This window comes from Sus scrofa, chromosome 7 (genome assembly GCF_054392235.1).
Source record: "Sus scrofa isolate SSC_HxYL_T2T_F1_AM1 chromosome 7, Sscrofa_HxYL_maternal_Yorkshire_Landrace_v2.0, whole genome shotgun sequence".
Classification (NCBI taxonomy): domain Eukaryota; kingdom Metazoa; phylum Chordata; class Mammalia; order Artiodactyla; family Suidae; genus Sus; species Sus scrofa.
The window spans coordinates 109,407,842-109,424,465 of NC_139389.1; the positions used below are offsets into that span (position 1 = coordinate 109,407,842).

General features: G+C 40.4%; 1 protein-coding gene across 4 annotated transcripts in view; it reads right to left on the bottom strand.

The window, feature by feature from the left end:
- Nucleotides 1-647: 647 nt before the first annotated feature.
- Nucleotides 648-16,624, bottom strand: part of TMED10 (transmembrane p24 trafficking protein 10) — a 35,476-nt gene continuing 19,499 nt past the window's right edge. For all 4 annotated transcript variants that reach the window (XM_084969801.1, XM_001926711.6, XM_084969802.1 and 1 more), the window contains exons 3-5: nucleotides 15,017-15,090; nucleotides 4,523-4,649; nucleotides 648-3,812 (exon numbers count right to left, since the gene is read on the bottom strand). In XM_084969801.1, the coding sequence (XP_084825927.1) occupies nucleotides 3,691-3,812; nucleotides 4,523-4,649; nucleotides 15,017-15,090 (323 nt within the window). In that variant the 3' untranslated portion in view covers nucleotides 648-3,690. The remainder of the gene's footprint in view (nucleotides 3,813-4,522; nucleotides 4,650-15,016; nucleotides 15,091-16,624) is intronic.

Consider the following 16,624-nt stretch of genomic DNA (forward strand, 5'->3'; position numbering starts at 1 on the left):
GCAAGTAAAAAGGAGAAATTGGCCTTTACCTGCTGGAGTGGGGTTTTGCATAGATGCGATGGGACAAAAAAGAAAGTCCCTAGGGAATCTAAATTAGGAGGGATATTTTAAGAATGGAGGGAAAGGGAGAAGCCTCTCTGTAATTCCAATAGCAGTTTCCAAAAGAGAGAAGCTGCAAAGAATTCCTGACTTACAGAATCCTATTTAGCCTTTCTGAAGATGTGTAATTAAGTATTATCACTTTTATATTCACATTATATATAGTTTATACCTTTATACGTAAAGTATAAACTTTTACTAGCTCACATAAACTCATCTGGAGTAAATCATGGACATTTTTTTCCCTCTACTTTGTCACATATAACTTACCATACTTTATTATTATTATTATTATTTTGTCTTTTGTCTTTTTAGGGCTGCACCTGGGGCATGTGGAGGTTCCCAGGCTAGGGGTTGAATCAGATCCTTCACCCAATGAGTGAGGCCAGGGATCGAACCTGCAACCTCGTGGTTCCTAGTTAGGTTCGTTAACCACTGAGCCACGATGGGAACTCCTAATTTGCCATCCTTTAAAACTGAGGAACACAGAAGAATTATTCCCAATCCAGGCAGAGATACTCAAGAGTAACAGAAAAATACGCCTAAAATGGTTTCTGCTAGCTTTTATTTGAGAAAATTTACACAAAAATCCCCAATCCAACACTTACAAGTCAATCTGTATAAATCCCACATGCCTCTTTCCATTAAACAAACAGAAAAATGGCTTATGACAGGGGTTTATGACAATAGTATAACAAAGTTTACTTAAACTGTGTTATTCTCATCAATAATTTACAGACTGTGTTAAATAACAGGTTCAAAAACAGAGGAAAGCAGATAACATCCTTGTTTTCAAAGCTGATTTGCTCTTACACCAGTCCTGTCAAAGACAAAAAAATTTTACTTTCCAGATAAAATCAAGGAGTAATATCAATGAAATTGTAAACCAAAAGCACAAATGTCCAAGTTAGTAGTTTCAGCATGAGTAAAAGAAAGGACATGAAAGAATTTGTTTCACAAAGTCACACTTGGGAACAAAACATCAGCAAAATAAAATATTCTCCTCTCCTCTATTTTTTTTTTTATTTGACATTTTGTCAGAACAGAAGATTATAACCAACTGAGTAGCTTTCATTGCTTCTAAAAAGGGGAAAGGCACCAGTCAGAAATATGAAAGAGTATCTTGTTAGGCTAACCATACATAACAGAATTTCACCTTTAAGTGCCTAAAGATAGAGAGCTTAACTCACAGATTTGGTTATTCTCTTCCCCACTTGGATGTATTCTCTGTTGTTTATTATATGTAATACCACAGACAGACTCTCAATACATCTGCTGCCCTTTATGGTGAGGATTTGGCGGCCAGGTTCTTGGAAGCAGTAGTTATCATTTCTTAACAGCAGATGGCAATGTTGCGCAAATTAATGAAACCACTTTTATGCCACACCAGAGGACTTCATACAGGGAGTCAAAAGAAGAGGGCAGGGGGGAAGCCTTTGGGTTCACAGTAGCTGGAACATTAACAGAACAGCCTGTGATTTTAACAACATAACTCGGTCCCTCCTCCCAACCTCTGTACCTTATCCAGGTCATCACAGCAGTGTGCTCTATTAAATTCCAACATGCTGCTGCTTCTCTGAAAGCTGCAAGGCCTAAGTCCTGTAATTCTTGCTATGGCCATTAGACAAGCCCTATAATGGTCAGCAGGGTTAAAAAAGAGATTACAGAAAGGATAAACTCCCACCCACTTTACTAGGAGAAGTGGGGAAAATTTCAAGTGATGTATTTTTCACAATTGTTTATGAACATGGTCATTTACTAATATTTACATTAGTATTGGCCTTTAGGCATTTTATTCCCACAGCGATTCTTAGCTTTGTTTTTACAACGTATATTTTCAAGTATTTACTCTATTCATGATCCTTCCACATGTGTTATTTCTTAATATCTTAATTCTCTAGATGGAACATGTAAGAATAGAAGTCAGTGACTTGCCATGTAAGACTTGGTAAATTTTACTTATTTTTTCTTCTGTATATTTTAAAAATTTAAGCAACCACATTGACAAATGACTTATATCTAGGACATATAAGGACTTCTCGAACACAATAGTATAAATCAACTATATGTCAATTTTAAAAAAAACCCTCAATAATAAAAAGAACACACACAATCTAATCATAAAATGGGCAAAGGAACAGATATTTCATTGAGGAAGATATACAGATGGCAAATAAACACATGAAAAGATATTCAACATCATTAGCTATTAGGAAAATGCAAATTAAAAGCACAATGAAGTATCATTACACTCATCTCTCAAAATGACTAAAAAATAAAAAACAATAATTTAGCAAATACTGATGAAGATGTGGAGAAAATGGATTGGACACAGATGGCTGATGGGGATGCAAAACAAGAATCACTGAAAAAAGAGCAGGACGGTTTCTTACAAAAATAAACATGTGTTTCCCATACAACCCAGCAACTGCTCTCTTGGGGACTTAGCTCAAAGAAATGAAAATTCATGTTCACATAAAGACCTGCACATGAATGTTCACAGCAGCTGTATTAATCATGACCCCAAACTGAAAACGAACCCGATGTCCTTCAATGGATGAATAGCCAAACTGTGGTACATCCACACCATGAAATATTACTGAGCAAGAAAGAGGAAAAACTATTGACATGCAACAACCTGGATGGATTTCTAAAGCATTATGCTGAGTGAAAAAAGTCAATCCCAAAAAGTTACATTCTTTATGATTCCATTTATATCACATTGCTGAAAGGACAAAATTAGAGAGATGGTGAATAGATCAGTGGCTACCAGAGGTTGGGGCTTGAAGGTAAGCAAGGAGGTGACTGTGAGTATAAAAGGGTAGCAAAAGAGATGTGATGGAGCAGTTCTGCATCCTGTGGTCACATGAATCTACACATGTGATAAAGCTGCATGGGACTAAACACACATCAATACACAAAAAGGAAAAAGGTCAAGCAGTTGAGCACAAATATTTTAATTCTCTAAAATGTAATTTTCTTTAAGAGTTATCTACAGTTCAAAGCTCATTTCTATCAGGTGTCACATCCATCGCCCTTTATAAGAGACATAAAATGATGAAAGGGTATCATCAGAAGCTACCTAAACATTTCAGCTAAGGGTCAAGAGAAAGTTAAAGGTTGCCACAGAGAAACCCAAAGAGACAATCAAAGAGACAATCAGAATGAAACAAGTTCAACATGGTCACACAAATCTTGGTAAAGGAACTAGAGTGGAAGCCCAAGCTGGTGAGTAAGTGGGAGAAGGAAAGAAAACATGGTTTACACAGATCATTTGAGGAAACCCAGTACACATGCTGGCTTTGGCATTATCTAGGTAACCCCTATTTTTTGTTGTAGGTGACTCTAGTAATAGTCCTACTGTTGCAAAACCAGTCCAAATCCTACCAAGTTAAAAAAAAGTCCATCTTTAACATGTTGGGTGTAGGTGGTAACCCACATCCACCCACATCCTCCCACACCAAAAGAGACCAGTTCTGGCAAGAAAGCTCCAACGTGCCTTGATGGTGCTGTTGGTAGGATGCCTTAAGCCAGGCACGTCCCAGCGATGTTCTGCTGGCTAAGATACAAGTGGGAGGAGACTGGGCTTTATTACTCAATCAACTTCTTGGCTTTGAAGAAACGACGCAGGTAGAAGACCTGCCAGGTGGCTAGTCCAATGAGGCAGAACATTGAAAAGATGCTGAAGTACAGGACCCGAGTGTTTGTGGATTCTAAAAAAAAAAAACAAAGGCAGTGTAAATGTAATGAAGTAAGGCTTCGCAGGCTAAACAATGGCCAGCGGGAAAGAGCCAGTTAATTAGCTTCACTCTGTTCTCAGGGCTTACAGTAGGATTTCAGATAGTTTTTTCTTAAATTTTCATTATTCTATATATAAATGTTAAAAATTACAAAGATTAGTACTATCAATTTTTTTTTGCTTTTTAGGGTTGCACCCATGGCATATGGAGGTTCCCAGTCTAGGGGTCCAACTGGAGCTTCTGCTGCCAGCCTACACCATAGCCATGGCAATGCAGGATCCGAGCCACCTCTGCTACCTATACCACAGCTCATGGCAATGCAGGATCCTTAACTCACTGAGAGAGGCCAGGGATTGAATCCACAACCTCTTGGTTCCTAGTTGGATTCGTTTCCGCTGCGCCATGATGGGAACTACTAGTACCATCAGTTTGATACTATAAGCTGACTGAGAATATGGTCAACTGCTTATCACAGAAAAAAAATAAACCTATTTCCTTAAAAACCTAACAAGGCTCTCAATAGCAACAAAACTGTAGCAACAACAGCACTGAGGTAAGCAATTATCCGTCCATACTGCCCCCGTTGGCAAAGCTGAGAAAAGGGTATTCCAGAATTTGAATCTGGTATTTGGGGATCTGTCTCCTTTACAGCACTTATTGAGAAACAGCTGCCTTCCCCTCACCATTGGTATCACGCATCTCTTCCTCTCGCTTCTTCATATAGGCAAAATCATTAACAATAGACTCTGAAAGGTCTTCTAGGCGTCGTAGCTCCACCTCCAAAGGTTTGAGCTTCTCAACTTTTGCAATCTGGAAAAGAAAGGAATTATGAAGCCACTCTGAAAAAATTGCTCCAGTCAAGAACACAATGTCAAAAAAATAAAAAATAAAAATAAAACACACACACATGCAACATGTAACAGAGGAATATCTTCAAAAGATTCACCAAACTTAAAATCTCTTCTCTCATTCTAACACATTTAAAATTTAGGGAGTTCTGGAGTTCCCATCGTGGCACAGCGCAAACAAATCCAACTAGGAACCATGAGGTTTCAGGTTCGATCCCTGGCCTTGCTCAGTGGGTCAAGGATCTGGCACTGCTTTGAGCTATGGTGTAGGTCAAAGATGCGGCTCAGATCTGACATTGCTGTGGCTGTGGTATATAGGCCGGCAGCTGTAGCTGTGACTGGACCCCTAGTCTGGGAACCTCCATGTGCCACAGGTGCGGCCTAAAAAAAAAAAAAAGGCAAAATAATAATAATAATAATAAAACTTAGGGAGTTCCCACTGTGGCACAACAGGATTGATAATGTCTCTGGAGTGCTGGGAAACAGGTTCAATCACCTACCTGGCACAGTGGGTCAAGGATCTGGCATTGCCAAAGTCACAGTGTAGGCTGCGGCTGTGGCTCAGATCTGATCCTTGGCCCAGGAACTCCATATGCCACGGGGCAGCCCCCCCAAAAAAATTCCCTTCCCTACTATGTTTCCATCTCAGACTTTTTTTTTTTCCCCCATCTCAGAAGCACTATAATATGGTAGCCTATAAGATGTACTATTTCTCCAAGATTTCTGAGTTTAATAAAACACTTTATTTTGTCCTTCCACTTATGTATAAGGAATAAGTAGTATTATTAGCATAAGCATAATTAAGATTCATAGTATTAGTCAAATGTAGTCTTAAGAAGAAAGCATACCAAATTCCCAATAGAGAATAGGAGTTCCCTTGGTGCAGTGGGTTAAGAATCCAGTATTGTCATTGCAGTGGCTTGGGTCACTGCTATGGCCTAGGTTCAACCCCTTGCCTGGAAACTTCCATAGGCCACAGGTCCAGCCAAAAATAAATAAGTAAATGAAAAATAAAAAATTCCCAAAAGGGAATATAAAGGAATGAGAAACTACATATAATTATAGCATTAAGATAATAACTCAAACTGCAAAATGAGAGAATTGTGGTTTGCTGATTTAAATCATCAGAACTCGGAGTTCCTGTCGTGACTCAGTGGTTAATGAATCCGACTAGGAACCATGAGGTTGTGGGTTCGATCCCTGGCCTTGCTCAGTGGGTTAAGGATATGGCGTTACTGTGAGCTGTGGTGTAGGCCGGCGGCTACAGCTCCGATTAGACCCCTAGCCTGGGAACCTCCATATGCTGCAGGTGTGGCCCTAGAAAAGACAAAAAGACAAAAATTAAGAACAAAACCAAAAAAACATCAGAGCTCAAGAGCCCAGATGAATCCTAGGTCCAATACTAAAAATAAAAATTTGCATCTTGTCATTTAATTACATAGCCATTTATCACAAGAAATCTCCAAGGACTTCCCTGTGTGCTACAGAATGAATTGCGTAAAAATAAATTGTCTTCTTTTTCAACGCAGACCTCTGTGAAACCTCCAAGAGTATTTATTTAGCACCTAAAGGCATATGATATATGACCATAGAGAGGATTTCATTATTCTATTTGTTTTTATCAACCTTAGATTATGATTTGTGGTTTTTTTCCTTTTTACAGCTGTACCTACGGCATACAGAAGTTAATGGGCCAGGGGTCAAACTGGAGCTGCAGCTGAGGCCTCCATCACAGCCACCCCAAAACCAGATGTGAGCCGCATCTATGACCTACGCTGCAGCTACGGCAGCTACGGCAGCTACTGGCCATGCTGGATGCTTAATCCACTGAGCCAGGGCAAAGATCAAACCTGCATCCTCAAGGATACTAGTTGGGTTCCTAACCAGCTAAGCCACAATGGGAATTTCATGATTTGCTTTAAAATGGAAATAAACAACCAGAGCTTTCCATATCTTAAAAACTCATATACTAGTTGCTCCTAATTTTTTTTCCACAGAGAATTCTTGAAAAAATGTTTCTCTATCTGTTAACTCCTTATTTATCATACATTCCCTACAGAACTCCCTGCTTTTTCTTTTCTTTTGTCTAATTTACCTTCCTTGTTCTTCTTCTCTGTTAAATGTTAACAACAGTTAACATGGAATGAATGAGAGCAGTTTGAGGGTGTTCTTGTGATCTCTTGCTGAACTATATATTCTTCATTGAACATAATACGAAGAATAATACAAAGTTATTTAAAATAAAACTAGAAAGTGTTGTTAAGACAGGGATATAAACACTGAGATTATATTTAAGGTACCTAAAATATGGTGATGGATTTGCAATGATCAGTCTAAGTTTTGTTTCACTGGATACCTTTTCTTACAATTTTAAAATGTTGGATAGAGTTAATGGTATGACTCACAGCTGCAGAACAGAATAAAGCTAACTGGGTACAAGAATTGCCCAATGCTTAGTTAGTTACTACACTGAGCTTAACTCTCCTAGCTAAATGCCCAAATGCCAGGTTTTGCCATTAATCTAGAATATATATTTGTTAGTTGATTCCATATGAAGGAGCAGAGCAAAGAAAGTCCCCAGGAAAAAGATACAAGAGATATATAATAAGCTGAACCTTAGGCTGTTCAACATTTCCCCTCCTCATATATACTTTCCCCTCCGAAGCTTCCTGTGTGAAATAGTTTAAAGCCAACAGTATGATACACCTTTAGAGATAGGTGATTTAAAGCTCCCTAAACAGAAACTGGAAGGGAAACTATGGTTGTACTTCTGCAGCTGAAAAAAAAAAAAAATTGTATATGTATATACATGTGTGTGTACCTATGTATGTGTATATATATGTGTACATATGCATATGTATATATTTTGCTTTTTAGGGCTGCACCTGCAGCATATGGACATTCCCAGGCTAGGGGATGAATCAGAGCTACAGCTGCCAGCCTACGCCACAGCCACAGCAATACGGGATCCCAGCCGAATCTGCAACCTACATCACAGCTCACGGCAGTGCCGGATCCCAACCCACTGAGCAAGGCCAGGGATCAAACCCACATCCTCATGGAGACCAGTTGGGTTCTTAAGCTGCTGAGCCATGATGGGAACCCCACTACCTTTATTCTTGACATTAGTTTAAAATCTAGCAAACTTAAAGAATTGCAGAAAGACTAAAACAATAATGAAAACCAACCTGCTATTTCAGTTATCCAACACATCCTGGATACTCAGTGGTATGTAACAAAAATCGTGAATGAATGTATTTCTACATTTAATCTAAACCTATATATCAAAACAAATGTATTTTTTTCAACATTTTAAGACCCTAACAATGCTTTTTGAGTGCTTATTAAGTGCAAAGCACCAAGGTAAATTAGTATGTCCTCTACTCCTACGAAGCTCACAGTCCCAGTAGAGAGGCTCATGTAAAGAGCTGTAACCATAATATAAAGCATTATGTATTAACTTCTACAACTAAGGTACACATTAGGAGTTCCTGTTGTGGCTCAGCAGTAATGAACCCAACTAGTCTCCACGAGGATGTGGGTTCTATGCCTTGCCTCGCTCAGTGGGTTAAGGATCTGATGTTGCTGTGGTGTAGGCTGGCAGCTATAGCTCTGATTCAACCCCTAGCCCAGGAACTTTCATATGCTGTGAATGCAGCCCTAAAAAGACACACACACACACACACACACACACACACACACACAGCCCAGGAACTTTCATATGCTGTGACTGCAGCCCTAAAAAGACACACACACACACAGCCCAGGAACTTTCATGTGCTGTGAATGCAGCCCTAAAAAGACACACACACACACACACACACACACACACACACACACACACACACACACACACACACAGAGCCCAGGAACTTTCATATGCTGTGACTGCAGCCCTAAAAAGACACACACACACACAGCCCAGGAACTTTCATGTGCTGTGAATGCAGCCCTAAAAAGACACACACACACACAAAAGGTACACATTAAAATTGGAATGTAACAAAAGTAGCACGAGATTAATTATGGTTAGAAGGAGAAAATGGGTGAGCTGGGTCTCACACATTGTATAGGATTTAAAGAGATAAGACAGATATTTAATGCTGAGGGGATCCTATAAACCAAAACATGGAGGGAGGAAAGTGCAGGCCCTGTTTAGGAGGCCATGAATAGTCTGGTTATAAGCAGGCTGGTGTATGTGTGTGTGTGTGTGTGAGTACATACTCACATGTGTGCACTTGCACACTTACTTGCTTGGGGGTGGGTGGTAGGTAATAGCAAATATAAGGCAAAAAAGTTAGGCTGGAACTAAACTGAGGAAGAGGATGAAGAAGGTAGTATAATGAACTAGACCTATTAGTATATATCCAGACTGTGATCCATATTTTATATCCTCTACTCTCACTAATCCTCTAAACCCTATATAGAGTAAATAATATTACTCCTAAATTTCTCAGATGAAGAAATTAAGGCTCAGAGTGTTAGATAACTTGCCCGAGGTCTCAGAGCTTGGTGGAGCAGGGATTGCAATGCAAGTCTGAGTTTACGTTTTATTCTGTGGGTATAAAAATTAGGTGAAGAAAGCCAGATGACTACACTAAGTTTTTTCTGGATCAAAGGTAAAGTTAATGATATATATGAGGCTGCAAGGATCTGGGTAAGTTGTCTAGTTTATCAATCAAACTTCTAGGTTCCATACTGCTATTACTCTAATTTTTAGAGACTAATAGAGTAAAATTTAAAAACAAATTAGCCATGTATTTTCAGGTAGGCGCTCTTCACTTGCCTAGGATGAAGCATTCGAAGACTTTATATCGTAGGCAGTATAAAAAGCTAACAAGAAAACTTCTATCAGCATTCCTACTGACTACTATTCACTACTCTAAACATCTGATTTAATGTTCAAAGTGTCTGTAAGAATGCAAGATTATACATGTTTCATGAAGGCAGGCCATTATTCTTCTAGTCTACTTTTCTCTTCCATGGCTAGAAGGATGACTTGTGTTTTGCCAACAGTTTGATCAAAGCAAAGCCTATCTGACAATGAGCACCACAGGTTCCCCACTAGGAGGCAGCATTCCCCTTGTGGGCTGCATTTAGCCATTCAGTAGGCAAAGAATGTCAAGAGCCTTCATTTTACAAATGAGGAAACTGTCGATTCCATAAAGTTACTTAGTCCTTTGGGTGGAAGACCAAGACTAGCAGAACCATGGTCTCTTGACTACCTAATCCAGGGTCACCGAAGCATTTATTCAGCATCAAAACTTCAAAGCTCTGCTGTAAAATGCAAGCAAAAACAAATCTGACTTTCAAAAGCATGCACACTCAAAGGTAGCCAAATCCTACTGATCTTCCCAGCCTTAACCATGAAGTCTCCTTTAACTACTCCTGTCCACATTGATTCCCTCGTTCCCAAAGGCCTAAGACATGCAGACTGTGCCACACAGCTAACACTCAATTACATATTGTCACAGTCACACTGTTTTGCTTTTATCCTTTCCCCCCACACTAGTTTGGATCTTGAATTCAACAGAATTAAAACGATGTATATTTTGTATAGTCCCACATGCCTGACACACGGTACACACACTCGTCACAGACCCGTTATGTCCATTCTACGCCTTCTTCAAAGGAGCCAACTTTCTCATAGCAGAGAGTAAGGGTTGCGGGTGCCCTGTATGTTAGGAGCACTCCCTGTATGTTAGGAGCACTCTGCAACTACTTTCACTCAGCATTCTTTTTCACAAGGCCCACGACCTAGGAGAAAGTTTTCTCTACCACAGTAACTATCACGCTCATCTGTAGCAGCAGCAGGTACTGTTTGGAAAGCTTGCCCTGCACATCTACAACACCTCCAAAATAACTGTACAATTACTCTTCTTAAACCATATCCAAATCTGCCATTCTTCTCCTGATGCCATGAATCTAAAGAGTTCAGAGTTATATGGAATTGTACACAGGAAAGGTGTTAGATCTGAAAAACTGCTTCTTAAAACATACATGCGAAACCAAGCCCCTTAGAGAATCGCTACTAGATCCTTTGCCCTGGGGAACACTAAGAAACTCAAGAGAAGCTTCTTGAGCTAAGCCAGATTCGGTCAAATTACTCTGTTATCTCCATGCTCTGTTCTGCAGCCCCTGTGAACTGTCGAAGCACAGCAATAAAAGTGAAGACCACTAACACAATCAAGATAATGAAGACAGACCTACATCCAAAGACAAGTCTACTTATGGGGGGGCAGGGGGCCACGTGCGAATCACAGGCGTCTTCACAGAGGGTCAAAAGGTCAACTATGTGCAAAATAAGTCCAGATAATACTGCCAATCTTAGGGCTAAACGAATGAAATTTAGCAAGATCCTATTTACTCTGTCATAGCCACTTGGCAGTTTCCAGAAAGGGAGGAGAAAGGAGCTAAAATCTACTGAACTGATCACCTATGTGTCAGATGGCTTACCCATGTTATTTCATTTAACCCACGTCAATAAAGGAATTTTTGATCTCGTATATAGAAACAGAGTTCTTCCTTCCTGAGGGTATTCAGAGAAACAGAACTCTTGAAAAGTCTTCAGCTGTCGTTCAAACAAGGGCAACTGTGTTTTTGGTGTGTATGTTAGTAGCAAATAGCAGACTAATGGCACCCCTAGGCAAAACAGGATTTCAGTTGTGCTGAAAATGCTGCCATCCAAGCCAAGAGGGGATACACATAGCCCAAGAGCCTGCACATATGTCAGACAACTCCTTCTGGTGGGGTAATAATTGCTTTCATTCCCACAACTGTAAGATTAGACAGTAAGTCCCTGAAGACAGCTGTTCTAGTTCAGAGACCAGAAACGAAAAAGAAATGGCTTAATTCACATACTGATTCTACAGAGATGTTCCCCTCTGAGGGGCAAATGATAGTGGCGAAAGGTCTTAAAATACAACAGAGAGAACCAAGAGTGCTTTATGTCTCAGGACATAAACATTCTTTCTCTTTAAAAATTTCAAACTACAAAAAAGACTATGCTTCTCATCACAAAATAACAACCGTTCTGCCTTTAAATAAGATCACCTTACATTCTGTACTGTTTTTATAGAAGTTACAGGCATTAACTAATCCTCCATAACAACTTAGTAGGTAGCGTAGTGCTCTGCCCAGCTATTAAGACACTGATTACTACTGAATTTTTTTTTTTTTTTTGCTTTTTAGGGCTGTACCCGCAACATATGGAGGTTCCCAGGCTAGGGGTCTAACTGGCGCTGTAGCCGCCGGCCCTAGCCACAGCCACAGCCACACCATATCCGAGCCTCGTCTGCAACTTACACCACAGCTCACGGCAACAACGGATCCTAAACCTGCTGAGTGAGGCCAGGGATCGAACCTGCAACCTCACGGTTCCTAGTCGGATTCGTTTCTGCTGCACCACAACGGGAACTCCACTACTGAATTTTAAAGGACCACGTGGGATTTTAGAATTATGAAGTCCGCAAATGTGAGGAGAGAGATGCTGAATGAGAAAAAAATTAAAAGAAACGTACCACTTTCCTGAATTTAAATACCGACACAGAAGGGCTCCATCCTCTGGAGATAAAGGCTCTCCTTTGCCTCAAGGGCCTGAAACTAAATGCTTCGAAACCTCTACTTATGCTCAGTGCTCTCTGGTAATTAACCAAGGAACAAGTGCTTTCTATTATTCATGTTCTTGTCATAGGCATTAGCCCAGAGACAAGTAACAGATATTTTTTTTAAAAAAATTTTAGGTAGTTCCCGTTGTGGTGCAGCAGAAACGAATCTGACTAGGAACCATGAGGTTGTGGGTTTGATCCCTTGCTTCTCTTATCAGGCTAAGGATGTGGCGTTGCCATGAGCTGTGGTATAGGTCACAGAGGTGGCTCAGATCCCACACTGCTGTGGCTGTGGCGTAGGCCAGCAGCTGTAGCTCCGATTTGACCCCCAGCCTGGGAATGTCCGTATGCTACAGATGCAGCCCTAAAAAGTGGGGGAAAAAATTTACTATAGGTGATTTACAATGTTCTGCCAATTTTTGAGCAAGGTTAAGGGAACCTAGCCACAGACTGAGAAAAGGGCTGGGTTTTGGCCTATGTCAAAACCACTTCCTTTCTGCCTCAGTTTGATCTGCTTTTTTGGGGGGTGGGGGAATGGGGAGGTAGGTCACTGAAGAAAGTATTGGGAGGAGTTTCTTGGTTAAGAAAAAGACTTTAGAGCTGTGTTGTAACCATGTGCGTAAAGAAAGGCTTAGGACGCGACAGACTTCCGAAGCAGGAAGCAGGCAAAGGAAGCACTGTGGTTTCCTTTCTGCTAGGGATTCCCCTCCTGGGTTAAGTAAAAGGTCAGGAAAAATAAAGGACTTTTCCCAGTGTTAACAAAGTCCAAGGATGATGGCAATTCCAGGAGGTATAGGTTCTAAAATGCTATCTGACAGCCCACATCATTCTATATGTAAACTCACCATAATACCATCTATTTTAGAGAAGAACAAACTATGTCTAATATAAACCAAGTGTCCTGTTATTTAATATATAACACCTACTGATGGCCATCATATTAGAGGGGAAAAGTCACAAAAGGCAAAATTCCACATAAAAGCAACTCAATGAATGCTTGCCTAGAGAATTGTCTGAGGTGGATGATACAGCAGCAGTACTCAAAAACTGAAAATCATTTCACCTACTCTTCTACTTCATAATAATATAACATTTTTCTTAGTGTTTTAGACCTTACAACAGCACTTTAACATATTATATTGTTTAAATATAATCAGGATTCTCCTGAATCATAAACACTTAAAAGGATTTTTCGATTTACTCCTAAATTCATCAGACAAAGAGGCTCTTGCTTTAACTCTTTTAACTAAACTATCCTGAAGCCAGAAACAAGCAAGAGTCTCCACTAGGAACTGTCTTCCACTCACAGCTCCATCAATTGCTCCTGTTTCCTGCCTACAAATAACTCAGTCTAGTTTTGTTCAACTGAACCCATGAACTAGGAAAAAGAGGCAAGACCTGGAGAGCTGCAATTATTGCAGTACTACTTCCTGTTGAAGAAGCAGCCAGTGGCTTCCAGTCTTCTTCCATTTTAGGATATTTCCCTTCTAAGTTCTGACCAAAGATAGAACAATTTCTCCCGCTCCATCATTTCTAGAGAATTTGCTTAAATCACTTAAAGCAACTTTCCTTTGTTTATTCAGTTTACCTTCTTCAAAAGCCATTTGTATTTCCTACACCCCATCTTTTCTTCATGCCTTCGGGTACTGTTGTAGAAAGACTCTGATCTGGGTAAAAACATGCTAATCTTTCTATAAAGATCAATCCTCCAATCTTAAATAGTTCTTGTGGTTTTTCAAAGGTGCTCTTCATTTGAAGAGCCTTTTTTGTGCTGCCTCCAGAGTCTCTCATGAAAGGGATAGGAAGGGCTCAGTCCCCCTTCCCCTTATTCTATGCACACTTCCACCTTCCTACCACCCAAATAAAGGTCTGTTTTTGTTCTCTACGATACTTCTGGTTAGCAAAAATCCTAATCTCGGAGTTCCTGCTGTGGCGCAGTGGAAGCAAATCTGACTAGGAACCATGAGGTGGGTTCGATCCCTGGCCTCACTTGGTGGGCTAGGGATCTAGCGTTGCCATGAGCTGTGGTGTAGGTCACAGATGTGGCTCAGATCTGGCGTTGCTGTGGCTGTGGGGTAGGCTGGCAGCTGTATCTCAGATTCAATCCTTAGCATGGGAACGTCCATTCGCCGAGGGTAAAAAAGCAAAACAAAAACAAAGCAAAACAAAACACACCTAATCTCTTGCAGTTTTTCTTCCATCTTGCTCTCTTTCTGAAAAATTTGAAATTGAAATTATTTTAACTAAAAGCTACTTTTGACTACTACATTTCTCAAAGACAGCACAGTTGTTCAAGTCTAAATAGCAATGAATCCATGCCCTAGTTTTATACATAGCTGTCACTCTGGGAATAAAAGCCATAGGGATTAAAACCAAATCACTTCTCTTAACCTTGAACATTAACATATAAATGAATTCCGGCTTTAAAAAATTACAACTATATATCTGGTTTCTGTCTCAAGAGCACTAATAGCATATACTTAAGTGTTTCATCATACCAACATTTCTATGGGACAGTTGGTCCAGTCACTTGGCTGACAGCACAGCCAGAATTATTGTTCAAGGCTGTTAACATAACTTTTTATATCAAGCTGGTTGTCACATGACTGCTGAGAAAACCACAGCCTTCTGGGCAAAGCACAGCCTGCTGGCCTGACTAGGTCACAGAAACCTCACAGACCAGCATGCTGCTGCCTCTACTGGCTGTTACAGCAGGACATACCTCTTCGTAATTTTTTGCCTCCACTCCATGCTTCATGTCTAGGATCACGAGTTGGTCAGGTATCCGCCCTGTTCCTGAGAAAGAAATCAAAGGATTCATTGTGCGGAATATTTAAAATTCCGGGAAATCACCCACCCACCCTCTCTCTCCCTCCCTAACCCCTACCCTCTCAATAGAGGGAAATAGCCTCAACTCCTCCCCCTACTCAGCTGCAGAAAATTCCTGGCTCTGGCTAAAAATCACAAGCATTCCAGACAAAGCCTCTATCTGTGAGGGGGGCCAGAAAGCAACGAGAACACGCTGCTGGCAAACATCTCTGAGGGAGCAGCACACAAGATATGTAGTTGGCACCACAGAGGAATAGAACCAGAGAAGAGAAAACACACTGGCTTATTGGATTAGGAAATAAAACTCCAAAGTCAAAACATCATACAACTGACTGGCATACAAACCCGGAGGTAGTGGGCACCAGCTTAGGCCGAAAAGTACATTTCCACATCTAAAAAGGCTGACCCATGAAATTCTGAGAGAAGGATTACTGCATACACGCTAAGCCTGAATTTACTTAATACAAATACAAGTACTGAAAAGACCACAGCATTTATCTAATATTTTATAGGACTAAAGTATTTTGGTCAATGTAAGGCCATTTCAATAAGTAAACAAAATGTTATAGAACTAGTCCCACAAAACCCTTACAAGAGAAGAGCCCAAGAAGAAACTTGACAAAAAGAGTACAGTTCTTGGAGATACTTCTTAAAAGAGGAATGTTAATTTGGGATAGTAGGATCAACAGAGCAATGTTCATATTAGAAAAGGCAATCTGCCTTTTTTGGGGGGGTGGATCTTTTTAGGGGCACACCCATGGCATATGGAAGTTCCCAGGCTGGGGCTGAATCAGGGCTGCTGCTGGCCTATGCCACAGTCACAGCAACGCCAAATACGAGATGGGTCTGCATCCTACACCACAGCTCACACTAACACCAGATACTTAACCCATTGAGCAAGGCCAGGGATTGAACCTGCATCCTCATGGATACTAGTTGGGTGCGTTACCACTGAGCCACCACAGGAACTCTAGGAAAAAGTAATCTGATTCAGCTTGATCAGAAAGAATTCTAATCTTAAATCATCAAGTGGGAGTAAAGGGACTGGAGTGGTTCAAAAGAGCCCCAGAAAATTGCTCAGTCCCAATTCCCTGGAATTTACCCGATTACTTATAAATTTCAAAACTGCCTGCATGAAATTAGGAGTTTTGGAAACGGTGCCACTTAAGCACTTGGGTTCCTAAGACCATAAGCCAGAGAATGCACTGAACACTGAGAGACACTGGAGATTTTCTGAGATGGACTGAAGCCAAATCAATAACTACTCATTTAGAGCTCACTAGGAACTAGAACTGTGCTAGATATTTCAATCTCTGCCTTCAAATAATACAATGGGCATCTAATACATAAATATGCATAACAGCTACAGTGAAAATGCAAAGCAGTATAAAACTTTAAGGGTAAAAAAAAAAAAAAAGGTTCAGATAATCCCAGCTATGAAGCAAAAGTTAGAGGAGGTGAGAGATTAGTTGTGGACAGACTTTACTCAAGAGGTAGCACC